This window comes from Mauremys reevesii, linkage group 13, assembly GCF_016161935.1.
Source record: "Mauremys reevesii isolate NIE-2019 linkage group 13, ASM1616193v1, whole genome shotgun sequence".
NCBI classification, from domain to species: Eukaryota; Metazoa; Chordata; order Testudines; family Geoemydidae; genus Mauremys; species Mauremys reevesii.
The window spans coordinates 45,725,608-45,752,259 of record NC_052635.1 but is presented as its reverse complement, the minus strand read 5'-3'; the positions used below and the strand labels follow the sequence as shown (position 1 = coordinate 45,752,259).

The 26,652-nt window shown below is 47.0% G+C and overlaps 2 protein-coding genes across 8 annotated transcripts in view; one reads left to right on the top strand and one right to left on the bottom strand.

The window, feature by feature from the left end:
• Positions 1-1,192: 1,192 nt before the first annotated feature.
• Positions 1,193-18,367, bottom strand: ARFRP1 (ADP ribosylation factor related protein 1). 6 transcript variants are annotated; one of them, XM_039497742.1, is made up of 8 exons: positions 18,068-18,367; positions 16,018-16,123; positions 15,546-15,633; positions 14,976-15,058; positions 13,507-13,588; positions 12,830-12,900; positions 4,084-4,184; positions 1,193-2,130 (listed from the first exon to the last, which is right to left on the bottom strand). In XM_039497742.1, the coding sequence occupies exons 2-8, from the start codon at positions 16,108-16,110 to the stop codon at positions 2,043-2,045; spliced, it is 606 nt and encodes a 201-aa protein (XP_039353676.1). In that variant the 5' UTR covers positions 16,111-16,123; positions 18,068-18,367; the 3' UTR covers positions 1,193-2,042. The 6 variants fall into 6 exon arrangements, with proteins under 6 accessions (XP_039353676.1, XP_039353679.1, XP_039353675.1 ...); XM_039497745.1 differs by having other exon boundaries at positions 16,018-16,117; XM_039497741.1 differs by lacking the exon at positions 18,068-18,367 and adding an exon at positions 17,820-17,955.
• ZGPAT (zinc finger CCCH-type and G-patch domain containing) overlaps positions 18,130-26,652 on the top strand; it is a 12,021-nt gene continuing 3,498 nt past the window's right edge. For both annotated transcript variants that reach the window (XM_039497735.1, XM_039497734.1), the window contains exons 1-6: positions 18,130-18,283; positions 20,166-20,959; positions 21,645-21,778; positions 23,720-23,878; positions 25,048-25,179; positions 26,122-26,530. In XM_039497735.1, coding sequence (XP_039353669.1) covers positions 20,334-20,959; positions 21,645-21,778; positions 23,720-23,878; positions 25,048-25,179; positions 26,122-26,530 — 1,460 coding nt within the window. In that variant the 5' untranslated portion in view covers positions 18,130-18,283; positions 20,166-20,333. The remainder of the gene's footprint in view (positions 18,284-20,165; positions 20,960-21,644; positions 21,779-23,719; positions 23,879-25,047; positions 25,180-26,121; positions 26,531-26,652) is intronic.

The window sequence follows — 26,652 nt, the reverse complement described above, 5'->3', positions numbered from 1 at the left end:
TGACACACAGTCCTGGGCTCTGTGAGAAGGCCTGTGCATCAGTGGAATTTTCCATTATGCAGCTTGTTGTCAGGCTTCTTTGTACATTCCCCATTTTCTTGCACTCCCTGCAGCGGTAGAGAAAACACCGCATTTGCCAACACATCCACTATTAAACACCCTCCCCCCCAGGGTTCGAGATATTGTCAGAAAAGGTGAATTCAAAGGCAGGCAGTTCTCAGTGATTCACCCCTATGCTTCCAATAGAGCATTAGGCTGGTGCAGCAGCCAAACAGCTACTCTGTAGCTGCGTCTGACAAAGTGGGTACCACCCACCAAAGCTCATGCTCCAATACGTCTGTTCATCTATAAGGTGCCGCAGGACTCTGTTGCTTTTCACAGATCCAGACTAACACGGCTCCCCCTCTGATCTTTGACAGCTACTCTTTAGAGGTTCTTATACCACCCTCCTTCCCGTAGTACCTGAGTAGGTTCCAGTCGTGCATTAAGGGACAGGACTCACATCTGTCAGATCTGGTTCATTTGATTAGATGGGGTTCAGCCTGACTGAAAAAACAACTCCTAGTCGCATCCTCTCCAAAAGGACTATCTGCCAAAATCCTAAACTCCCTTTCCCATCACTGCTGGCCTGGGTCAGAGCCTACTCTCCAGTGAGCACGTACAACTTCCACTGACTTCACTGTGTACTCAAGTTCTTACAGAGTGCTCATAGCTGGTTCAGACCCTGGTCCTCGAGGCGAGTGGATTAGTCGTAGCCTTTATCACACAGCTTTGAGTTTAAACTGCATAGAAAAACCTCAGAGGAACCTGGCACGTTAATGCAATGCATCAAAGGTTTAAACAAATACCACTTTATCGTCTTGTGCAAGTTATCACTCATTCATGTCCAGCTGTGTTTGGACATTAGCATAGCCACAACATCCAGCCACCCCTGCCAACCGCTCTTAAATTTCACTCAAGTGTCTTGTTTCAAAAGAGGGAGCACCTGTGCAGGTAACGGCTCATTAATAGTTTCTGATCACATTAGCAGGTACCAACAGGCTTGGTGTAAATGTGGTTTGGCAGGGAGAGTGGCATTTTTGCATTCTTTCTATTTCATTTCCAGTGCCCAGAAGCCTGCTGCAAAGGGCGAGCACCACTAGTACTTTAGTGTGGGAGCCTATTAAACAACCATATCAGCAAGGGAAACAGGCAGAGAAGCATGAAGCTTTATTGTATACTTATCCCACCCAGCTTACAGGCACAGCTTTCATCCTGGAACACACATACAGAGGGCCTCAATCCCTCCTAATTACAGTACAGACACCAGGTATTCCCTCAGGTAGACAGATAGCACAATAGTGCTATTGACAATCAACACGAGGCGACACTTCTGAAGGTCATTTTCCAGTTAAAATAGCCCATTGTGAGCTTACATGCCATCATGCAGCTGCCGGGGGGCTGGCTTCCATCTCTGCGGTACTGTAAAGTCACAGCTCAACTTTGCCACAGTGGAAATAGAAATATAATCAACATTGACCCTACCCATTGCATTAACAACTGCATAAATAAGGCCAGTAGCACCACCTACAATGATTACTGGGGCGGTGGAGTCCTTTCCCCTCTGTCCTTCACCCACACACAGCTACCACCTGTGATACAACTAAGGTTTGGAAGTAGCCTCCATAAGTGACTGGAACATGAGAATCCAATGAACTGGTCTCTCGCATCTATTAGATTAAGAACTCGAGAATCATACATCCCCAGCCTAAAGCGATGAAGTAGAAATCTCTAAATCCTCTGCACTTGCACAGCCTGGCTGCAGCATGAGTTGCCACGCAGTGTTTGGGAAGGCTGTGCACTCTCAGGCCAAGGGATTAATACACATTTTCTAGTCCAAATCCTTTGCTCTTACAGTTCTTTTTAGATATAGAAAAAGAATGTTTGCCTCCAAACAAACTACAAAAGAATCAGGTGTAATAGGAGTCCTGTGGACCTTCTTCTGTAGAAAGAGCAGTCTGTATGGGAAGAAGCTGTCTGTGCTTCAGTTATCCAGCAACTTCTTACGTGATGTCCTTCTGCCTCGGGGGTCGGTGAATGTTCCTCACCACGCATTTCACCATCCACTCGATTCCCTCGTTCACCCCATTGCTGAGGAAACAAGACAAAAGCAGAGTCACAGCCCCCGCCATGCTATGCTGACCACCCACCCCAGCATGTTTAGTTCCCTGCAATCCTTCCTTTGGATTATTACACTGGCTTCTCATGCATCTGAGGAACAGGATTCAGTTGTACGCATCAAATTTTAAACATATTCTTCGCTTTGGTTCCCTGCTGTTTATGCCTTTTAATTTGGGTCCCAGCTCATACACCATGTTTTAGATCCAATTTGCTGGTAATTAGTGGCTGCATGAAAGTCTTATGCAAAGCATCAAATCACTCAACATTCAACAAGATGGGGACTTTACTATGAATGTCTGGCTAGCTCTGGCTCCACGTCTGCAAACCTGCCAGACACACCTGCAGTGCTCCCTTGTGTGACCGGGTGCTCCAGGGAACTCACAGCTCTGCCAGGGTTCAACACGGTTTGAGTTTCTCAATTAATTTTCCATCAGTTCAAACCCCAAACTCAGAACAACAAGGGGAAAGAAAATTCCTCGGATCAAAATGTTTGCACACAACTCTGTGAACTGGAAAGGCTGCATTTCACATGGCTGTTGGCTTCCATTCCTGCTCCAGGCTGTCACCTAGATACTGAGCTTTTGTTCATCTCCTTGGAAGAAATTGCAAAGATTACATCAGTGGCTCTTCTATTTGAGAAGGTTCTTTTCTCCTGCTTTCTCTAAGGCATTGCTGCTTTGCTACCAGCTAACCAAAGCTGGCGGGGTACACTCGACCTGCCTGGATTCAGAGCCTGCACTGTAGCTTGGTCTACATTAGGTGGGGGGGAAATAGATCCGAGTTACACAACTACAATAATAAAAAAATAGTGAATAATGTAGCTGAACTCGACGTACTTAGATCTACTCACTGCAGTATCTTCACTGAGGTAAGTTGATGGCTGATGCTCCCCCGGCGACTCTGCCTACGCCTCTCACCCTGGCGGAGTACCGGAGTCGACAGATCGCTCGGTGGACGATTTATCGTGTCTAGACGCGATAAATCGACCTCTGCTGGATCTATCGCTGCCCATCGATCCAGCCAGTAATGTAGACAAGCCCTCATAATACTACTTTGCATTTATACAGAGTAGGGTGACCAGATGTCCCAATTTTATAGTGACAGTCCCGATTTTGGGGTCATTTTCTTTTATAGGCTCCTATTACCTCCCACTCTCTGTCCCAATTTTTCACATTTGCTGTCTGGTCACCCTAATACAGAGTAACACTTTTCATTCCAAGACTCAAGAGCTTTATACAAAGTAGACAGTGATTGTTAGTCCCACTGTACAGAGGGTGACATTTGGAGAAGTTACGTGATTTTTTTCCAAGGTTACACTGGGTGATCACCTCACTTCGACCCCATTGTTCTAACCACAAGCAGCACCTCAGTCACCTGTGCATTCATGTTGCAGTATTATGCTCAGACATATCTACTTAAAGTAAGTACATCTCCTGCCTGAGAAACCAGAAGGATGGCAAGAGGGTAGTTACTTCTCTTCTTCTGAGAATGGACACTCACCCAGCCCCCACCCCACCCCCAGCATCACAAATGCAGTCATATTCCCATTTGGTTTTCTCTGGAAAATAGCTTGCGGCAAAGTTAACTCATGCAACTGGGATCACGGTGCTGGGTCATTAAGCAATAAAGCCACGTCGCAAACCGTTGCACAATCCAGAGTCTCAAGGTCCTATAGCACTGAGCATGTTCATGAGCCAGGAAGGGTACCTGGTCTTAGTGCAGATGAGCAATGCACACAGAAATCCCTGGGCCCTGACAAGGAAGCAGGGCTCCCTTGTGACACTCTTACCAGACCCACATAATGCTGTCCTCCTTTTCTCTGTCCCACTTCTCTGAGCACCCTGCAAGTGGCTAGCCCATTCTAGCAACGTATGCTTGGTTGCGGCAGTATTTCCCCGGGACACTGTCCAGACCCACACTTACCCAGTGAGAGCTGAGCAGGCCTGTGTCAGGCAGTCTCTCCTCCCAATTTTGTTAATGCAGTCACTAAATGCGGTCTTGATGTCAGGGATCGACAGACAGGTCTGTAAGGGAAGCCATAAAATATAACCCTCATATGCTACAATAGAGATCATTGTCCCACCCCTCCAAAACGGATCCTACTGTGCCCAGAGCAGTTTCCAGTATTCCGCCTCCTACTGAAAGCAGAGAGGTCTTCAGCTGTTGTCCAGGGTGCTCCACTTGGACTCTGCTTTCTGACCATCGCTAACCAGAGCATCACAGCATCATCCTTATTTATTTCCATCTGAAACTGAATGCTCTTGCCTTTGGAGTGAACTTTAATGGTTTTGAAAGTGTAGCAATGACCTCACTAGCTTCAGAGACGTCTATATTTAGGTACGTTAACCTGGCTCTCCAAGGCACAGGTCTCTCCCAAGTAGACACTGTCATGCCACATTGTGCAATGGGTTAGTGACACAAACTGATATCCCCTGCAGAGTGAAGTACAGAGCAGAGCACCCTCTGTATCCCTTTCCAACCCATGTGCATGGAAAGGCTTCTAACTTCCCATCCACCAAACAAGCCCTCCTCCTCCAAATCACTCCCTACAACACCTGAACTTCACAAAGCCTTTCCAAAACCACCTCAACAGGGGGCCTGCACCAACCCGAGCTCCGGCCAGAATCCTAGACATAAAGGAACTGCTTTGTCTGTTTCTGTAGCAGACCCTGGGAAAGGGATGGTGTTTTCCTGAGCATTGAGTGCACTAGCAGCACTCAAGGAAAATGGCTCGGATGTCATCTCAAGTCTCTGCAATATTTCCATCAGCTGATGTGGCCTCCTTAGACTTCTCTTCTGGCAGGGGGGTAGTATATTCTTTTTAGTAGGCCCTTGACTCTCGAACTTGCTTTACCTGTGTACTTTCTATGCCATTGGGTCAGCCTGTTCTCAGTTGACATAGGTTGACCAGTTCTTGGGTGCAGGTATGTTGTACACATGCCCAGATTGCTGGGATGAGTTGATTTTAGAACATGTAAGTGAATAAAAAAAAGACGAAGGCCAATGTGACCTACCCTGCTCCTAACCTTCCCTGACACAACATTGCCATGAGGAAGCTTTAACCTTCTCAGAATAATGAATCAGGCTCTCAGATTACGTCCTCCCGGGTCAGAATGGCAAGAGAACTTTGGTTCTCCCCTCCTCCTGGCACCACTGGAATCCAGTAGTTCTCACCTCTCTGTCATTCCCTTCACTGTACAGTGATGCTACTCAAACACAGATTGCGAAAACTTTAGAACACATTAGGGTCAAATGCAAGTGTAGCGGTTGAAATTTTCCTTCCGGCTTCCCTCAGTGACACCATTTGTCTGTCAACAGAAAGCCATGATCTCATCATTATTCGCATCCTGCTTGCTAACTGCCACACTGACTTACTTACGTACTTAAGCAAAAGACAGTTGGAGCTCGGGCTCCAGAAACCAGCAATGATTAATTAAGAAGCCTCTAAGAGATCTAAACAGACTTGAGAAGATTAATTAATAAGTGATTAATGTACATATGAATATTAGCCACAGGAAACGATTTGACGCACAGGCCAATGCAGAGTTTCCACATTTCTAAATTAGAGCAGGAGGGTGGAGAAGAGGAGATGTGGTGACCTAAGCAAAAGTCTGAGAGCTGGGATCTCATAAGCTGTAATTCCTGTTCCAACACTGATGCTCTCTTAGTAGTCCTGGACAGGTCATTTAATGCTTTATTTTTAACCAAGCATTAGCCCAGCCTCCCTCTTTGCAAGCATAGTTTGAACCTGCACCTGGTTACACACTCACACCTACCTTTGAACCAGTTAAGTATCTTCTTCAGGGAGCAAATCAGGTCTTTATCTGTCCAAGGAGCAGGATTTTACACTCACAATTAATGGAGACAAGGAAAAAAAGAACCGTACTGGTATAATTTGTGCAGATTGTGCCGGCCAGAAGAAAATCCATCTTCTACAAGGCTAGACCTTAAATTTATCTTCCTTGTCTGCAAGATGGGGATAATGATCCCTGAGATGTATTGCAGTGCACTGAGGCGCTGCATGGTTAACGTAGGTGAGTCCTCTGAGGAGGAGTGCTGTAAGGGAGTTCCATTATTATTCAACGCTCCTGAAAGCGAGGGGCTATTGCCAGTTTGAGCCAGGGTTAGCATATGGTTCCCTGCCCAGCTCAGCCAATGCCACAAATGTGGCCTTGTGCCCCTCCCCTGGCTATTCTAGCTCTGTCTTGCACTTGAACAGTGACTGCTACTTGTGCAACTTCTTGTGAGCCAACCGGGACTAATAGGAAACTGTTAGCTCTTGTGCCTCAAGTTGGGCTTTGAACTCCTGCTCTCCAGCAGCGAAAGGTGAGAGTGTACAAATCCACTGTACTACTTAGACCATATGCTACAGTTCGCCAGCCATGGAGCCATAACAATCAACTCTACGCTTCTTTAACCAACTGCAAAGGCTGCAATGTGTAAATACGACGTGTCCAGCCACCTGATGAACAGCTAACTGTTGTGTGGCGCACTCGAACACTAATTGCGTTGTGAGTTGGACTGGGCCCTTGGGAGAGGCAGAACTCACAACAGAGGGTCTGGAAGGTGAGAGAGACACCACCACACTGAAATGATTGCACTCCTCAGATTTTGTAGGCATCCTCTCAGCCACTGGAGTCACCCCAGCACAATGTTCGCTGAGCAATGACAAGGGCAGAGCTAATCACCTCCTGACAAATGGAATTTCAGGCCAAGATCAGTACTAGTGAGGATGAAGAGTGCTGCCTAGGACATGCATAGTATTTACTGTAACATGACTTTTTTTTTTGGTAAGTGCGACTTTGCAGTGCTAAGCTGATGGACATTAAAATCTCTGAGGTAATGGAAGTTGAAGGGACAACATTCGGCTTGTCATGTTTTGATAAGTTACGTCAGATTCTCCACGGAAGGCTTGTGGCTAGCACAGAGCACTGACTCATTTGGCTATAACGTCTGAAGTGACTTTTCAGAATCTCCGAAATTCCAAGGAGCAGCAAGATGCAAGAGAAGAGGTGAGAGGGCCCTGTAGGATGCTGTGTGTTACGATCTGGAGCTCAGGGAAGATAATAGTTCTACGGCCTGAACTGGTATTTTGGGATAGAGCAGAGGGGGCATATGCTCCTCTGCTACCCCAATCTGTAGAAACTCTCCTGAATGGCAGGATCTAGGCCTTAAGTAATAGGGGGCTTTTTCCTCTCAACTGCATATTCCCCCTTTAATCTCCCCGCTCCCGCTAGTGTGGGCACATCAACAGCCCACACAACATCACAACCCCAAGCGTTATAACTGTACCACAACAGCCATCTAGGTCCAAGGAGTACCAGCTTCAATGAATTCACTTGTACCGATCCAAACAGGCCAGTAAGGCACACTATTGTTACAGCAGGCATCATCTGGTGGTACTGTTACATCCAGTCTTCCAAGTTTTTTCTCTGTGCGCAAGCAACTTTAGTCTTGGCAGAAATACTTGTGTTAGATTTTGGCTGGTCAAGGTTCTGGGATAGAGGGAGTGGTGTGCAAAGCAGGAGCGTTTGCTCTCTGCTGTAGGCTCTGGTTCGAGTCAATTCTAGAGGCAGAGTTGCTCCCTGGGAATCAGGCTTTGGTGCTGGGCTGAGATTGCTGAAAGAAGAGACTGCTGGCATCTCTGTCTTCCAGGATTGGTGTGTGTGTCAAAACAGTTAATAGGTTACACTTTGAATATAGCCAGATTCTGCATCACTGGTTTCTCCTCCACTCAGAAGCCAACAAGCAAGGCCTCAACATCTGCTACTGCTCAACAGAGGGGCTATGCTACAATAGCAGGGTGGTGACTTCTCTCATCCAGCCCCTGCAGAAGGGACAAGACTCTACAGACTTGACCCTTACCAAGGTGGAACAGTGGACACCGCTACAACACCAGGTTAGTTTGATATTAGACTCACTATAAGCTGGAAACTGATTTGGCTTTCAGAAGAGATCCCAGGCTCCCACTCACAGGCTTTGGAGAATTGGCCAGAACAAAAGAAAGCAGGATGAGAAATAAAGACCATCTTCACTGCTGCTCGCTCTGTTCTGTGCAAAATAGCCAGCCTGGAGGCTTTTCAAAAGGGACACGCACACCAACCACCCGTGCGTGGTCATTCTCCATGATCTATTAACTTCACATTTGGCCACTGGAAGCCCTTCTGTGCTGCGATGTAGAGGCCCAGAGAGTCAGTCTACTTCACCGTGTCCAGATCTCTACGAAGGACCTGGGGGGAGATGTTTTCACCACTCAGTGGCACGAACAAACTTGGAGAGGCTCCACTCCCTCCCCTCCCTAGTTTTGAATGCTGAAGTCATCTAGGGGGCTAGGAACAACTTTTACTCTATTTCGGTCATTCCCTTTCTTGTTGCTCCTGCTATGATGGTTCTTTATTCTGACTTATAGAACCAGGCAATCATTGACCCTCAATGGAAATGCAGGTCAGAGGAAAACTAAAGCAGGGTTTATGCTGACTACATTAAGCAGCACTAGGACGATGAATCTGCTTTGAGGATTTACCATACTTTGTCTCAAGAGGAAAAACAGCTGTGGGGGTCAAACATAGGTTGTTGATACAGGGACACACCACTTTTGACAGAGCAGTTGCTCTCTCGCAGCCTCCAAAAGGAAGGCATAAAGTGGGATCCTGAAAAGGCAGTGGAGAAGGAAGTTACATCACCGTTCCTTTCGGACAGACGTTTGAAGGTTTCATGCTTGGGAGAGAACGTCAGCATAGTTTAAGGTTATTTTTCCCTCATTCTTGTGAAGAGATGTTTTAGAACGTCATTTTGTTTCTGACATAAAAGCATCTAAACTAAGAACAAATAGATGGAAACCAGATCGGTGAGCACACAGAACAGCCTGTCATTACAATACAACCCACACAGGGACTGCTCTGGAAAGGTCAGATTCATTAGCTATTTCAAAGCAAAGTCACATAACTGGGGAAACAGAGTTTTCACTTGAGGAATAAATCTGCACCTCAGCTCTCCATAAACAGCCAATTCCACAAATTCCCCTTTATGGAGAATGGCTGTTTCTAAGACACAGTCACTTCCCAAAATGGTCTTGCTTTTAAATCTTAGGAGCAGGCTTAAATCCTTTTATGAAGGATCTGGAGAGGGCCCCAGGGGAAGTGCTCCATGTGTAGGGACCCTGTCTATTTGCACGTCCTCGACTTGTGACGCAAGGCCACAATGTCAGGAACATGCCTGAAATAAATATGGGCTCTTTAAATGCCTCACGAGCAACTGACTAACAGGTCAGGAATAAGATTGGGACTGTTCCGCTAATTCCAGGATGGGCAGCAACCCTGACTGTGAGAAACATTTAAAGGAAAGAAAATGCATGACTAGCATACCCCATCGGCCCTAGTATTCTTTGTTTACTAGCATATAATCTTGTATTATGGAGAGGTTAAAATAGAGAGGCAGTGTTTCCTAGTGGATACAGCACTGGCCTGGAACTCAGACCTGGGTTCTATTCCTGGCTCTGCCACTGACAGGCTAGGTGACTTTTGGCAAGTCACTGCCTCTGTGCCTCAGTTTCCCCATCTGTAAAATGAGGATATTAATACAAGCGTCCTTTATTAAGCATGTTGAGAGCCACTGCTGAAAAGTGCTACGTAAACTAGGTATTATCAAAAATTGGAATTGCCAGTAGCGGCAGGAAGAGGCAAATTTCCTAAATTCTGCACCACTAACAACTACTAGGCAAGATCACCAAACTCCATGTACGCACACATATCACCAATACTCCTCCCATCTCTTTCTGTAAGGCCTATCAGAAAAAAACAAAACAAAACAAAAATGGGGGCTCTCCAAAGCTCTGGAGTTTGACATAATTTTCAGAAATGACACACGATTCCCTTGCAATGACCACATCTCCCTAGATTTACATACCACAGCCAATACTCAGCATATGTTATAAATGGGCAGGTCACAGTTTTCCAAAATGAAATTTTTTTTGCATGAAGTTTCAGCCCCACAATTTTCCCACGATATAATTGTGTCCCAGAAGTTTTAGTTTGACATTTTCATAACGCCGTTCACATGAGAAAAAGAGTAAGTTCACATTTATGCAGGTTTGACTATGATAAGCAATCAAACAAAAGGTAAACTTTTCTAACCATTAGGGATTCCCACTCAAAACCACTTGAAATATCTTTGTGGGAGAAACTGTGAGGTTTCATAGCTCTGTCACCAAATCAGTCTGTCTTCAGCCAATCTAATTGCAAAAAGTTCTAATTTTGAAGATTCAGATCAGCACTGACTATGCATCCGATACAACACAGCGTCTCTTCAAATCCCAGCGGTGAGGTTCCATGCTCCTGTGAGCATTGTGCAGCCTGCTTGCTCTGAACTTGTAGTTTATGCTATTGACAATGCCAAATGCTGCTACTCTGAAGTGCCAGGGCAAACTGGAACAGTTCTTGGACCCAGTGTGTATGACTGGTTGTGAGTGGCTGAATCTGAGAGCGAAGATGGAAATGGATTATGGGGTCCTGCTGTAATTTACAGTGTTTCATGGCAGTTTATATTCCAGTTTCCCCACAGTAAAGCAGCTCCTTTTACAGACAGAGAATCTGAAATAAGAGATTCAGTGACATCCTCAAGTCACAGAGCTACTCCGTGGCAAAACTAGGGCTAGAATTCAGAAGGCCCTGGCTCTCAGGCCTATACTTATTCTTCTCGACCATGTGGCCTCTTGATTAGGGCTAGATTATTTTTTAAATGGTTACATTTAAAAGAGTGATAACATCTGTACCGATGTTCTAAAATAAGGATAATCAAATCCCCTAAGGCATCGGATCAGAAAGGTACGTCACAGTGATGCGGGACCTAGCTAGGGCTTTACCCAGGGGCAGAGGGCAGTCAGCATTAACTTCCTTTGAAGTAGGATACGAGACCTTTAAACCAGTGAGCTGGTATTGAAAATCCTATGTGCCTATTAAATGTATCTGGCTCCCTCTAGAGGACGACTGGTGGTACTGCATCAATTGGAATTCAGGTAGACCGTATGCAAAAAGGAAAGAGAGAAGGGTGAAGTCTTAGGGTATGGCTACACTGGCGATTTGCAGCGCTGGAAAGCCTCCACCAGCGCTGCAATTAGTAAGTGGCCACACCTGCAGGGCACTTCCAGCGCTGCAACTCCCTGGCTGCAGCGCTGGCCGTACACCTCACTCAGCATGGGGAATAAGGATTCCAGCGCTGGTGCTGCAGCGCTGGTCATCAAGTGTGGCCACACACCAGCGCTGTGATTGGCCTCCAGGGTATAAGGTGTATCCCAGAATGCTTTTATAAATTACTCTCTTTGTTTTGTTATGCAGCCTCTCTTTGTTTTGTTGTGAACGAGCTCCGAACAGAGCTCCTGTTTGCTGTGATCATCTGTACCTGGCTGTAAACAATCAAATGAGAGGCAGGCAGGGAGAGTGAATGCAACAGAACCGATCCGAGCTCCGTTGAACTGCTAATCTAAAAAAACAAACACTGATCACAGCAAACAGGAGCTATCTGTACCTGGCTGTGAACGATCAAATGAGAGGCAGGCAGGGAGAGTGAATGCAACAGAACTGACGATCAGAGCTCCGTTGAACTGCTTATCTAAAAAACAAACAGAGCTCCTGTTTGCTGTGATCATCTGTACCTGGCTGTAAACAATCAAATGAGATTGCAGGCAGGGAGGGAGTGAAACAGCGGGGAGCTGCAGGCTTTTTGCAATTAAGAGTTAAGACTAAGGGGTTGGAAACGTGTTCTGATTTTTCAAGTCAGGAAGCTAAACACACAGTGTTGGCTCCAAAAATCCCCTCTCTCTCTCCCCCCGCTCCCTGTCACACTAGACCCCACTCCACCCCCCTCTTTTGAAAAGCACGTTGCGGCCACTTGAATGCTGGGATAGCTGCCCATAATGCATTGCTCCCAGCAACGCTGCTAATGCTGCAAATGTGGCCACACACCAGCGCTGCTCCTACACAGCTGGATGACCAGCGCTGCAAACTACCAGCACTGCAAACCGTAAGTGTAGCCAAGCCCTTATATTTCCTTAAAACAGCAAACCGTCACCCAAACAGTATCCACAATCTGATCTGAAACTACAGTAGGTCTATTCTGTAATTCTAGATATCCAAGAAAGTTTTGAAATTATAAACCCAATAAAAAAACAGGCTGTATCCTCTGCAATTCACAGCTTTTTCCGATGGAGAGCTCTGTCTCATTGAGTAGTGCTGGTCTGGTTAAAGGAAAGAGGAATGAGAGTATCTCATCACATGATTTGTCACACTGGTATGATGTTACATGAGCACAGCACAAACAGTTTCACTGGGTATTATAACTCATCAAAAGTTGGATCAGTTGTATTAAGTCACTATTAAAAAAACGCATGTACCGTGTTGGTGTTTACATAAAGTACACAACAGCTACTGCAAAGATGGAAATATTTGCTATAGAGTCATTTTACAATGGGGGGGGAGAGGAAAATACTTGAAAATTAAATTCACAGCAATTACATCTGCTAAGCAATGGCAGTGCTTTCTTGCTATTAGAGACCAGCCTAAGAGCATGAAACAAATGCAGAGTGAAGACACGGCCCACCTTTTTTGAGCTAAAATAATATTTGCTCAGTTGAGAACACAATCCACGGGGGTGGAACCTCAGGAGATGATCTTACCTCTACATCCTGCTTGTTAGCTAACACCAGTATGGGAACCCCTTCCAGAGCTTCACTGGTGACCACTTTCTCTGTAAGGCACAGAAACAGACAATGTCTAGATAACTCTAGAACACAGAGACTCCTCCAAACACAAAAATTACATTGGCTGGATAGACAGAAAGGAGTGAAAGGCACCACATGCATCATTGTTTAATTTAACCAAACCTTCTAGAGCCAAATTCATCGTGGTACAAAAACATCACAACTTCCACCCTTTACTTTGATCAATAGTGAGTATTTTATGCAGGTATTAATTGGCTAGGTTAACACCTGTTTATAAAAATTTGCTACGTTTGGAATAAGGGACAAAATGCTGATAGGCGAGGAAAACAAGACCAAGGAAAGATCCAGGACAACTAAAGGGGACTACAACTAAAGGCTTTGTCAATAACAATGTCTGAATGACAGACCAGGCAACACACCCAAACAGCCCCACTGATTTCAAAACGTATACCTGCGAAGAACGACCACGCAGTCTGCAAGCCATGATACGCACAGAGGTGGTCACATGCATAATAAAATCAACTGTATATTTCAATGAGAGTGGTAGGAAGGAGGTTGACTGAAATAAGAGGAAGTCTCCATAGGATATAATGAAAAGTACATAACTACCGGTAAAAGCCCAGCATACTCACCAAAAGCTCTTTTAGATTCAGAGAGCCTCTCTTCATCAGTGGAATCGATAACATAGATGACCCCATGGGATTCAGCATAGTACTGAAATCACAGCACAGGCATTAGCATATAACAGCTGGGGCTGCTCGCTTCTTTTCAATGTTGATGTGAATTGAATATGATTTTTGGTACTCATGAAAGAGACGGACTGAGATCAAATAGCCAGAGCCAGGCACTGTGCCGGCAGTTGATTTTGCAAGCTCCATCCACACGGATCTGCCGAAGTTCCTCTATCCAGACAGGTAAGATGCACTGCCTGCTCCTCCAGTGATGGGTCTCCTACTGAATTCTGCCAATACACCTCAATCACGACTTACAGTACCTTGTGCTATTCCAGTGCCACAGGCGCTCTTAGGCAGAGCCCGACAGTGGTACTCAGCTGTGCGGATGTTTTCTGATATGCACAAATTCACAAAGGGCTACGTAGAGATGACAAAACTCCAGGAAACAGATTTGAACCTGTTGAGCTGGCCTCACCCAACAGTTCACCAATGTGGACTGGGTGGCTTTCAGAGCATGGTACAAAGTATGTTTAGTCAAGTGTTTTGTTGACTATTGATCCGGCAGCCGTGAGGCTCCGTTTATTGTCAGACAAGTACACCCAACAGTAAAGGTGGCTTGTCTGGCTGACCAGCGGGTACATTTATTCAATGTTTACATTGGACAGCAGCCAGATGCCATTGTGAAGGATGTGTAATAATTCTTCCTGGCAATGCAGCTTATAACACAACACAGGACTCTGCTGGAGAGGTTAGTGCCCAGCACGCATGGCTCTTAGGGATGGAGACTAGTGCTGATAACAGTTACAGACTTTACTTTTGCACAGTGTTGTAATAACCAAGAGGCATGATCAAGCCAAGAATTCTTGAGTTCTAAAACTGGCTTTCATAGATTTTAAGGCCACAAGGGACTATTTGACCTCCTGTAGTACAGGCCAGAGAAGCTCCCCCAATAATTTTTGCATCAAAGCCGTAGCTCCTGTTTGAGCAATAATACGTAGCTCTTGTAAAGCACTTTGAGATTATGGATGAGAAGCACTATATAATGAAAGTCAGTATCAATATCCCTATTTTACATTTAACAACATATCTTTTAAGAAGCTATGTGTCTAGGCTACCACATCTCTCTGTGGTTTTGTGGACATAACAACCTCTGGGTTAATTAAGCTCTGTCCCAATTTCCTCTACTTGTTACATAGGGATGATAATAGTGGTACTTACCTGACATGGATGCTGGGAGAAGTAGTTAGTGTCTGTAAAACTATGTGTAACTGTTAAATATTAATTTTTGTGACTGTCTCAAACAGACAAGTGGAACAACAGCACAAAGGTCAGTGCTAAGGAGCAGGGCTGGCTAATTATAAAGTAACCTTGTTTCTCTGCAACTCTGAGACATAAAACATTTAAAATAGAAAAGTTATTTCCCCTACCTTGTCCCAGAGGGACTGCAGCTCGTCCTGCCCTCCAAGATCCCAGAACATTAGCCGGGCTTTGCCCACATCAATAGTACCAACTAGAGCAGGGAAAAAAGAAAAAATAACCCAATGCAGACTGATTATTCTCTAAAGCAGGCAGAGTCCCACAAGAGGGGAGGCAGGTTGGAAGAGTCATCACACACACTTTTAATCCTCAGAAGGATAGCAGCACCTATCATTAGCGGGTTAAATTCACCTAGGTATCAGCAGATACAAACCCATTGATTTCAGTGGAGTTACACCAGTGTAAATAAGATCTGAATCAGGCTAACTAACTTCAATGGTGTTACAGGGCCAAATTTGGCTTAGTATCATTAAAGGGGGCACACTTGCCTTCAGATCCAGCATGTTTTCTCCATCTGATGGAGAAATCCATTTGCTCTTTAAAGCGTGTGTGGGCAGGTAGGGTGTTGGTAGGATTCCTCTTATCAGGAACTATTTTCACAGTGTAAACTCTTAGAATGATCACTAGTTGTCTAACTAGTAGGAGGAACCTCTAAACAGATCCTAAACAGATCCACTTACTGTTTAAGCCCACAGTGGTAGTGATTTTGGATAAGCTCATCCCCTTGTAGGTCCTGTTAAATCTGGTTTTAGTCTGCTCAAGGAAGGTCTGAAAGGGAAGAAGAAATAAAACTAGCTAGTATTATATACACTTTATTGGCAAGGACAATCCTATCCAAGACCTGTTCTCCCCCTATTGGATCAGGATTCTCCATGAAATCTTAGAACACAACATAGCCCTTAGTTTTCCCATTATAGCACAGAGCCATGGAAGAGTTCACAGCTGATTATGTGCTTAACGAAGCCCATGCTTGTGTCTCTCTGAAGGCTTATTGTACTAAAATTAGATGCATAGGGGTCAAATTCATACTTGGGATAACACCACTGAAACAACTGAAGTGACAACAGGGAAGAAATTGGCCATGTGGTTTTGGGGAGAAGTGAGTGGGGCTGCATGTGCCCTCCGTGTTAACAGGTAACTAAAAGCACATACCGTTTTCCCCGCATTGTCCAGCCCAAGGATCAAAATGCAGTACTCATCCCTACGGAACATGTACTTATAAAGTCCAGACAGCAGTGTATACATCCTGCTCCTGCTCCTGCAACAAATATCAAGACATTATCAGCAAATGAGTCTTCCCAGGGCCTTCCATTCAACTGTATGATTCTGTTCACTGCCAGATGATAATACAATTTTATATTTATATAGCACCTCACCTTGGGGGATCCCAGAGCAAATCACAGACTCTAGGAGACTGACCTTAAAAAGAACTCAAGGCCAGATTTTCAAGTGCTCAAACAATACTTGGGGGTGGATTTTCAAAAGAGTTCAACTCTTGTTTAGGCATCTAAATAGGCCCAGATTTTCAAATGTGCTCAGCACCCAGCAGCTTCTATCACGACACTCGTGGCCAGATTTTCAAAAGAGCTCAGCACCTAATGTGCACCCCTCATGCTGAGCATTTTTGAAAATCTAGCCACGTATTCTGGTGACTAAATGGGAGCTGAGCACTCATGAGTGTTTGTCTAGATAGCTCTCTGAAATGTAGCTACCTCCACAAAGGAAGGGTGACCGCCAGATGCATAGCACCCACACATGTGCAGAGAGGGGGTATTTTGACTAAGAATGAGAAGGCAACCCCTGACTCTGAGGAGACATACTTAATGATTACACTGAGCAGACAGGACCTACGTTTTAAAAGCCTATGAAAACAGTTTCTTGTCAGAATTCAAACATTCCTCGGCAGGACCTCCTCTTGCCGTGTTTGCAGTATACGCATTACATCACAATGCATGAGGACCAGACAGTGAAACTGACTAGTCAGTACCCTGAGTGAGGGTGGCAGAACAGACAGAGCCAGATGGCTGGTGTACAAACAAGCACTCTTCCGTGAAGTCTGCATAGCAGGGTGTGCACAAACACTTTGCCCAACCAAGGCCAAGTTTACTTTAAGTTTATGAATTGGATGATATGATGGGGTTGCCTGTGTTAGCAGGAGGCTGAACTCTATAACCGAAGGCGCCTGCCCTTCCACACCTATGATGGGGGGTGTTGGCCTCTTCCTGGGAGCCAGAGGGCCACACCTGACTCATGTGAAATGGAACACGTTGCAACTACCCCTTATGGGGATGCAGCCCTGAGACTCCAGGTCTCCCCTTGCACTGGGTCCCATCATGATCAGAATGGAGATTACTCTTAATGCGCAAGGGCAGCCTGTGGCATCTACAGTCCCAGCGCGCCACAAACCTTCCTGGGGACAAGTCACTCAGCTGGGACCGGGAGCCTCTGTGAGCGGCTCGGCTAAGGGTGGAGCATTGCTCTCCAGGAACGGCCGCAGGCTGGGGTCACAGCATCTCGTCCCAGGACCCACAGGGCCCCCTCAGCTCCAAATCTAAGTCAGGACCCACCAGTCCATCCCCAGGGCCACCTGGCTCGGGCTGCAGGGCTGGGACCCAGAGATCCCCCCCCCCCGGGCCACCTGGCCCCAGCTGCAGAACTGGGGCCCACAGATCCCCACCCCCCACGGGGCCACCTGGCTCAGGTTGCAGGGCTGGGACCCAGAGATCCACCCCCCCCCCCACGGCCCCAGCTGCAGAACCGGGGCCCACAGATCCCACCCCCCCGGGGCCACCTGGCCCAGGCTGCAGAGAATCGGGCCGTTGCCCATAGACCCAGCTCGACCCAGGCCCGGCCCGGCAGCGGGTCACGCCCCCAGCGCCCCGGGGCTGCCGCCCGCAGGCAGGGGGAGCCCGAGGAGCCGGCGGCTGGGGGGCAGTGAAGGCCCCGCCCCCTACCTGGGTGACGGGTCTCGGCGGCTCCTCCTGCCACTCAGCGGCCCCGCAGCCCCCACGCTTCCTGCTGCGGCTCGTATCCGCTCCCCCGCAGCCCGCGGCCGCCCACTGCCCCCACCTGGGTGGGCAGCACCCCCGTCCCGCCGGGCACCCTGGGAAACGTAGTTCCTCCGGCTCAGACGGCCCGCGCCAGCGACTCGGAAGCGGGAGGCCTAGTGGACTACCACTCCCAGAATGCTCCGCGCGCTCACCCGACGTTAGGCGTCCCGGCCTCAGCCAGCCGGAAATATCAGTGGAGGAGGAGCTGGAGGACTGTTCGCCCTCTCGTCCAAGATGGCGGCAGAGGCGGAAGTCAGCTCTAGCCGGAAGTCGGGCGGTATCTATCGTTTGGACTCCGTGGGGAGGGGCGGAAACCCTGGCAATGGAGGGTGTCCTGGTGGTGGCTTAGCAGGAGGTGGAGGCCTGAGGTGAGTGAGGTGTTGGGGGCGTTCCCATTTGAGGGGGGCCTCCATGGCTGGGCTCCCTTCGGAGGGTTGGGAGTAACGCCTCCTCCAGGGCCTCTATGAGGGGGTGGGAGTAACCAATCCCCTGGGGTCTCCATGGCTGCTGGGTCCCATGAGGGGATTGGAAGCTACCACTCCCCGGGGGTCTCCATGGCTGAGGGGGGGGGTGTCCCATGAGGGGATTGGAAGTTACCACTCCCCTGGGGTCTCCAGGGGTGGGGGGTGTCCCATGAGGGGATTGGAAGTTACCACTCCCCTGGGGTCTCCATGGCTGGGGGGTGGGGGGTGTCCCATGAGGGGATTGGAAGCTACCACTCCCCGGGGGTCTCCATGGCTGGGGGGTGGGGGGTGTCCCATGAGGGGATTGGAAGTTACCGCTCCCCTGGGGTCTCCAGGGGTGGGGGGTGTCCCATGAGGGGATTGGAAGTTACCGCTCCCCTGGGGTCTCCATGGCTCGGTGAGGGGGCTGGGTCCCATTGGGGAGTATTGGCAGTTGTTCCCCCTGTTTTGTACCCCAGTGAGCGGGAAGCAATAAGGGAGGATTGGGTCAAAAGAAACCTGATGAGGTTCAACAAGGACAAGTGCAGAGTCCTGCACTTAGGATGGAAGAATCCCATGCACTGCTACAGACTGGGGACCGAGTGGCTGGGCAGCAGTTCTGCAGAACAGGACCTAGGGGTTACAGTGGACGAGAAGCTGGATATGAGTCAGCAGTGTGCCCTTGTTGCCAAGAAGGCTAAAGGCATTTTGGGCTGTATAAGTAGGGGCATTGCCAGCAGATCGAGGGACGTGATCATTCTCCTCTATTCGACATTGGTGAGGCCTCATCTGGACAGTTTTGGGCCCCACACTACAAGACGGATGTGGAAAAATTGGAAAGAATCCAGCGGAGGGCAACAAAAATGATTAGGGGGCTGGAGCACATGACTTATGAGGAGAGGCTGAGGGAACTGGGATTGTTTAGTCTGCAGAAGAGAATAATGAGGGGGGATTTGATAGCTGCTTTCAACTACCTGAAAGGGGGTTCCAAAGAGGATGGAGCTAGACTGTTCTCAGTGGTACCTGATGACAGAACAAGGAATAATGGTCTCAAGTTGCAGTGGAGGAGGTTTAGGTTGGATATTAGGAAAAACTTTTTCCCTAGGAGGATGGTGAAGCACTGGAAGGGGTTACCTAGGGAGGTGGTGGAATCTCCTTCCTTAGAGGTTTTTAAGTTCAGGCTTGACAAAGCCCTGGCTGGGATGATTTAGTTGGGAATTGGTCCTGCTTTGAGCAGGGGGTTGGACTAGATACCTCCTGAGGTCCCTTCCAACCCTGAGATTCTATGATGGGGATTTTAAGCACCTCATCTCTGTGGTAGGGTAGACTCTGTGCCCCTCCCCCTTGAGTAGGAAGCAGCGTGGGGCTCCTGTTGGGAGGGATTAGAAAGGTGCAGGTTGAGAGCGGCACAGGTTTTTTGCCCCCAGTTCCGCAGCGGGTGAGATGCCATTGAGCGGGAGCCAAAGTGTGCAGAAAGATATGATTAAAGAAGAGGTAGGCAGTGATGGTGTCATTTCATGGGGCTGCAGGTTTAAAGGGACAGAGAAGCAATGTTAATGTTGTTCTCTCATCATAACTAATCATGCTTGAATTCCCTGAGCTAAGTTAAAAGCTTAATAGTTTGCACTTTAATTTGCAGTTTTGCAAATGCGGTATGTCAGGTTGAATGTACATGACTCGTGCTAGGTGTGTATAATGCCATGTGGTGGTAGCTGTCTGCATTAAAGATACCTTGTTCAATTTAGGATGTCTACCTTTCTTGTGAACCCTTTCTCTAACACAGCTTTATTATATTTGTTCACTGCAGTGATCTCCCTTTGATTGCACCAAAGGGAAGAAAAGACAGGACTACTGAGAAGATTGACAGCTAGTTTGGACAAAGATTCAATATTTTACATTACTATCTAGTAAATTGCTTGAGTATGTACTGAATTCCCAGACAGGAATCAACAAAACAGCTTTTTGCGTGATAACAATGGATGAGGAGAGTCTGGAAACAGCAATTCAAACCTATAAAGCACAATTGCAGCAAGTGGAGCTGGCTTTAGGGGTGGGAACGGATCCATCACAGCAATCTGACTTGATTCAACTGCAGGAGGATTTGAAACAATTGATAGAACTGACTGAATCCAGCCTGGTGTCAGTGAAAAAGAGTAAACTACTGGCCACTTTAGACACAGCTGCACCCTCCATTTCTCCAGCAGGTCACCTAAAACAGGACAGTAATTCAGGCAGGTCCTGCAATGATGAGGAGTATGCTGCTTTTAAGGAAGCTATTGCTGAACTCAAGCCATTGAGTACTGAAGTCGAGGCCTCTCCAAAGGAAGATGGAGAGGCTGATGGGGAAAATGAATCAAAGTACAGCGAAGAGGAGGAAGCATCTGAGGAAGAGGAGGAGGAAGTGAGTGGGATGAAGGTTAAAGCCCCGTACTACAGTCCATGGGGTACTCTGGAATACCATAATGCCATGATTGTGGGGACAGAGTGTTTGGAAGATGGCAGTGCAGGAGTCCGAGTGCTGTATCTCTACCCAACTCACAAGTCCTTGAAGCCATGTCCATTCTTCTTGGATGGCAAATGCAGATTTAAAGAGAATTGTCGGTAAAAAAGCTTATCTCTGTTGTGTAGTAAGAAGGCAATAAGTGGCAATGTCAGCCAGTGGGAATAACTTTTCACTTGTAAATATCTCACCGTACTTGGTTTTTAAATCAGCTGTAATTTTGCCAAACAACTTTTTATTTGTTTAAAGTGTTGTCATTTTACTGTGCTGCGTTGGTGGGTGTACACTCCTTCAGCTAACCCAGGGAGACAATGGAAAATCCTTAGAGGGAAAAGTACAAGAATTAGTTCTAATATATTCGGTAGCTAAATGAATATTTGCTAAAGAGGAAAAAATAAAATCTACTGTAGGGAAAATAACACATCTTAATAAGAACTTTGCAGTTAGCTAGTGTATTTTATCCTAAAAGATGTGAGCCTTGTCGTTTTTTTTTTGTTTGTTTTTTTTAAATGGATTTGTCACTGGCCTGTGAAGTGCGGCTGCTTCTGGGGGCGAATGTGACACTTGTTTAATAGAATACAATAATGCTATAAAACAGTCTGTTTTTAAGACACAGTGAAGGATAAGTTTTATGCAGTTGAAACTATTCTAGTGGTAAGGTATTCACGATTATTGGTGAGGACAGGGCAGACAATTTGCCCATACTTCCATAAGAGAAGGAAACTTTTTCTAGAATCCCCTTCAGACCAGGGCAGATCTGATTGCTTCTCCCTATATCCCTTGCAGGTTTTCCCACGGGCAAGTGGTATCTGTGGATGAGCTTCATCCATTTCAGGAGCCCAATCTCAGCTCTCTAGAAGTGGGCTCAGCCTGCTTGGCGAAGCACCATGATGGAATATGGTATGCTGCAAAAATCACTGGTGAGTCTTGTTTTCTCTGGGTGGGTGTTGAAGACTGAAGTACTTCAGTCTTCATTTTAACTAAACCCCTAAGCCATAAACAGAGCAAAAGATGGTCTTGTAGGCTAAAGCACAGGGGTGGGGGTCTGAAAAAACTGAGTTCTCTGCCGCAGACTTTGAGTGTGGCTTATGGGGGACCTCCGATGTTGTGATGCTTAATTCATTATGGTTTGTCAAGTGCTTTAAGATCCTCAAAGGCAGATGATCTTTTAGGGATGGGAGGGCAGAAAAGTGGTGGCAGGGGTCTACAGGGAAAGTTGGGGAGACCTGGGAGAAGGGAATAGTAGCAGAATAGAGGACATAAAAATGAAAAAGAGAATGAAAGAATCAATACAAACAACTAGATGTTCAGTGAATTGTGCTTTATTTTCCTACCTCCTGTTCAGCTTTGTCCAAATATCATTCCTGATATCTTGTCAAATACTGAAATTAGATACTTGGAACCACTGGCATTTGTTTTAATCCAGTTCTAGTTTAAACAAAGCCAGAGAACTTCGTCTGCATACCAGTCACTGAGAGGAGTGCTAGACTGGTGCTTCACTCTGTGTGTGGGGGGAGGTTGGATTTGTACCTCATGCTTCATCTCAAAGCTGCTGTGAAGTAGCATTTCTTATATTTCCCCAAATCTATCCTCCTTCCCCTGTAAGAACAAACTCTGACTAATGTGCTCAGATGCTGTGAAACACACTGATACCATTAGAAACTGAAGATAAGTGATGACCCTAGTGCTGTTTACTATGACCCTAGCTCTGTGTTTGTACCATGTGGCAGTATCTGATGGTAGCAGTGGGTGGTGATGGTTCCACCTTCCAACAGAAAACCCTAAATAGATGTTCCTGGACCAAACTCATCCGAGGTGTCATTCCACTGAAATCCGTGCGATTAGCTAAGATGGGATGAACATGGTCCTCTAGTTACATTTCGTACTCTTGGGGGAATTCTGCACCAAAAAATTAAAAAGTCTGCCCATAATATTTGAAAATTCTACATATTGTATTTGTCAAAATAACATAATTATGCCAGTTACACTTATTTTGGTAATTTATTTCAAAATATCTGTCAGCAAGTATGTCTGTAACAATACAGGCAAAAAAAATTCTGGTAATTGTTTTTTGACAAATAGATTCCTTACTAGGCATATTCATACAGAACTTTGTGTAATTCATTTAAGTTACAACACAGAACTGTATTTCCTGCACCTGTCAGAAGCAGTGCAAAGGCTTTGGGGGTTAGGGGTAACGGAATTGCTGAGGGAGAAGGAGGGAGGCTAGGAGTGAACCTGGAGGGTGTTGGGTGTGGGTGGGAGGTTTTTCTGGTGGTGAGGGGAGGGATTGTTAGGGTATTGGGAAGCCTCCCGCATGCTGACCCCAAGCCTCTCCCACTCAGTCACTGCACCTCTCCTCCTCATGGGTCTCTGCAGCCCCTGTCCCCAGGCTCAACACTGTCACCCCACTAGCTCCTGAGCTCATGCTCCAGTCTGTCACCCTCACTGTGACCCCCCAGCAGCCCTGTGTGCCCCACTCTGTGCTAACCTGGCTCCGCGGGCAGGGTGCTGTGATGAACTCTACTCCTGGGGGAATTCTGGGCATAGAACTTTGTATTTTCCTGCATAAAATACATTTTACCTAAGTAGTGCTGCAGTTCCTCCTCTCACCCACCAGAGGCCGCTGTGGTGCTAGAACAGCCGGCATGAACGCAGCTGGCTGTTATGGCGCCACAGCGGCCTCTGGTGGGCAAAAGGCAGAACTGCATCACTTCTTAGGCAAAAGGTTTTTTTTATGCGGGGAAAATACCAAATTATGTGAGACAGATGAATTCTGCACGTCCGCAGATGCGCAGAATTCCCCCAGTAGTAATTTCGTGGAGATTTGCTCATGCGGTCCATTGCTTTTCCTCTCTCAGACGTTGACAGTGGTTACTACACAGTGAAGTTTGAGTCATTGCTGCTGAAGGAGGCTGTCGTGGAGGGAGATGGCATCATGCCACCACTACGAAGCGCGGAAGACTCTTCCTCCCCCGAGTCTGAGGAAGACAACGTAGATGACTCTGGCTATGCTAAAGGTAAACAAGGCAGAGAGTGAACTGCAACTGTCAGTGATCAAGGGTCTGCCCTTTAATTCAGGTCCTCTTGGACCACTGCCCAACTTAGTAGAACCCATGTTTTTACCTCTTGTTCTGCTGCAGGAGGAGATGAGAGGACATCAAGTATCATGCATATCACTATCTCCAGTTAAAATCTCTGTGATGTTTTCATGCTAATGATTTTCACTAAACTGATGCAGATAAATAGCTTCAATGAAAAAGAAACATATTTCACCCCCAATGGGACTAGGGAGTATACTGGAGTGAAATGGGGTTTGGGAGTAGGAACCCCTGCGTTCTTATTGCGGTTTTGCTGTGTGACTCTGGGCGAGCTACTTATTTACTAAAATAAAGTTTTGAAAATGAAATGAAAAACCAGGAGACTTCAGATTTCCAAAGGAAGTTCTCAGGACGCCAGGACATCTGTTCGTCTTACATTGTTACATGTCACTCATCACTGTAATATCTGAGCACCTTGAAATCTTTAATGCACTTCTCCTGTGAGGCAGGGCAGTGCTGTTATCACCACTGTACAGGTTGCTCTGGGTGCCTCAGTACCCTAGGTGACTTGCTGAAGGTCACACTGGCAGTCTGACAGAGCAGGGATCTGGCTCTCCCCAGTCCTAGGTTAGTGCCCTAACCACATCATAGAAACAAACAGGGATCCTTAATTTTAGGTAAATAGATAAAAGGCTCCTCTGTGCCATTGAACCTGTTAGAAGTATGATGGCGGAACAGAATGATGCTCTTCGGCATGCTGAACTCTGTCCTGATGAAGCTGTGAAATCTATCCAGACCCCAGGAGCATGGAAAGGATCTACTAACACTGCTGGATGATTCTGCCTGACTTAGGGGTTTCTGTGTGTAGTAAATAGGGATCTCCCCATGAAACCGGCATTTAAAACCCTGTTTATCCTCATGCTCCTCCCCTGGTCTGATGGATTAGGGAGTGGCTGTTCAGTAGGAACTATTTTGGGGGCAGAACTGATTGTATTGCAGAGGACTGAAGAAGAGGCTGTGAAGTTGCTTGTGTGGAGGGAGAGGTTGCTGGTTTTTGCGCCGTTGCTCACAGCTTCACGCCTGCTGAGGTTTTCACTTGCTGCTTGGCTGCCCCAGCCTTACCGCTCAATCTCTGTTTTGTGCTGCAGTGATCGATTCAGGGCCCTTGGAGAATGGGGAAGGGGCTCCAGCTTGCAGTTCCTCCTTTGGTGGCTGGGAGGCCCATACTCGTGGCATCGGCTCCAAACTACTTGCTCAAATGGGATATGAGTTTGGAAAAGGTAAGGGCAGAAGAGTAAAATCCCTGCAGGACTAGGACCCTGCATGTGTTGCCTGCCTCTTAATCCCGGCCTCACAAAGGGACCAGGGGCTTGTTCCTGCAGAGTGGAGGAATGGGGTGACAGTAAGTCTAATCAGCATTGCTTGGATCAGGCCCAGAATGGGGTATGCATTCAGTACTAAATGCAGGATTGCATGTGTGGTGGTGCTGAAAAATGACCTTGTACAGTTAAGGGATAAAGTCTTAATACCGATGTTTGGGGGGGATGCAGGTGTATCACGGAACGTGAACGTCAACACGCACACATCAGTGGAGGGGATTTTAAAGCAATGGCCAAATGATTAAAGCTGTCAGAGTAGAGCTTTAACTATTCAGCTGTCCTGTAGGCCATTAGGTAATGGGGAATCTGGCTCAGGGACTTCTGGCCGCAAACACAGACTTCAAAGCCTATGGAGCCAGCTTCTGACTCAAGACAACTTGCACTGAAGTTCTGCTGAGCCCAGTGGGCTTGGGAAGCCAGCCTGCTGCCCATGTTTGCCTCCTGTTCTTGTGGAGTGACTGAACCTGCTTTTGAAGGGGAATGTCTTTTCTCTGCTCAAGGAGGTGACAGTGCAAATCTAAGCCTGGCTTCACTGCAACACCTCAGCTGCACGACCCTGTTCTGTATCATTGAGGTTCTTGTGTGTAACGGTGTAAATCAGGTGTGTATGGGGGGAAGGTGCATCTTATATCTTGTCACTCAGCAGTGAACCTTACCATCAAGTATATAGTCCAGCACTACTGCTGTTGTCTTCAAGGGTAGCAGCATTGATCCCCAACAGACTGTTTTCTGTTGTTCTGAGCCTGGTGGCCGTGCAAAGGTGGATGGGAGGAATCATTGGTGCATGGAGAGACTCCACTGTTAGCATTTGACTTCTCTCTGGTGCCCTTCTTCCTCCCTCAGGTTTGGGGAAGAACGCTGAGGGCCGAGTGGAGCCAGTGCAAGCCATAGTGCTGCCTAAAGGGAAGTCCCTTGACCAATGTGCTGAGATCCTTCAGAAGAAGCAGCTGGATCCAGCCAAGTCAAGGAAACGGCGAGTGAAGGCAAACCATGCTGGCCGTCCTTCTGCAGGGAGCCGCAAGCCCCCCCGCAATGTCTTTGACTTTCTGAATGAGAAGCTTCAGGGGAAGGGCTCTGGGGAGCAGGATGGAGGGATGACACCAGTGGAGAGAAACAACAAGGAGATCTACCACGCCAGTAAGAGCACCAAGAAGGCCCTCAGTGTCCGCCTCTTCCAAACAATGGAGAAGATTGACCAAACGCAGAAGACTATCAGGGGAATCCAGGAGGCACTGGCACGCAATGTTGGACGGTATGGGGAAATCCCTGGTTGGGGTTCCAGAATGATTTGGGGCTGCCTGTTGCTTAGGCTGGGGACAGATCATGCAGGTGGTGGGAGCTGAAAGTGAAAAGTTGGATTATGTTACATTAAAA

Excerpts from the sequence above, each read along its gene's own strand:
- ARFRP1 (XM_039497742.1), bottom strand. The coding sequence starts at position 16,110 with ATGTATACACTGCTGTCTGGACTTTATAAGTACATGTTCCGTAGGGAT. Across the intron at positions 4,185-12,829 it reads CTAACAAGCAGGATGTAGAG|ACCTGTCTGTCGATCCCTGA; the intron begins GTAAGATCATCT and ends CTTCCCTTACAG. Across the intron at positions 2,131-4,083 it reads GCCTGCTCAGCTCTCACTGG|CAATGGGGTGAACGAGGGAA; the intron begins GTAAGTGTGGGT and ends TTGTTTCCTCAG.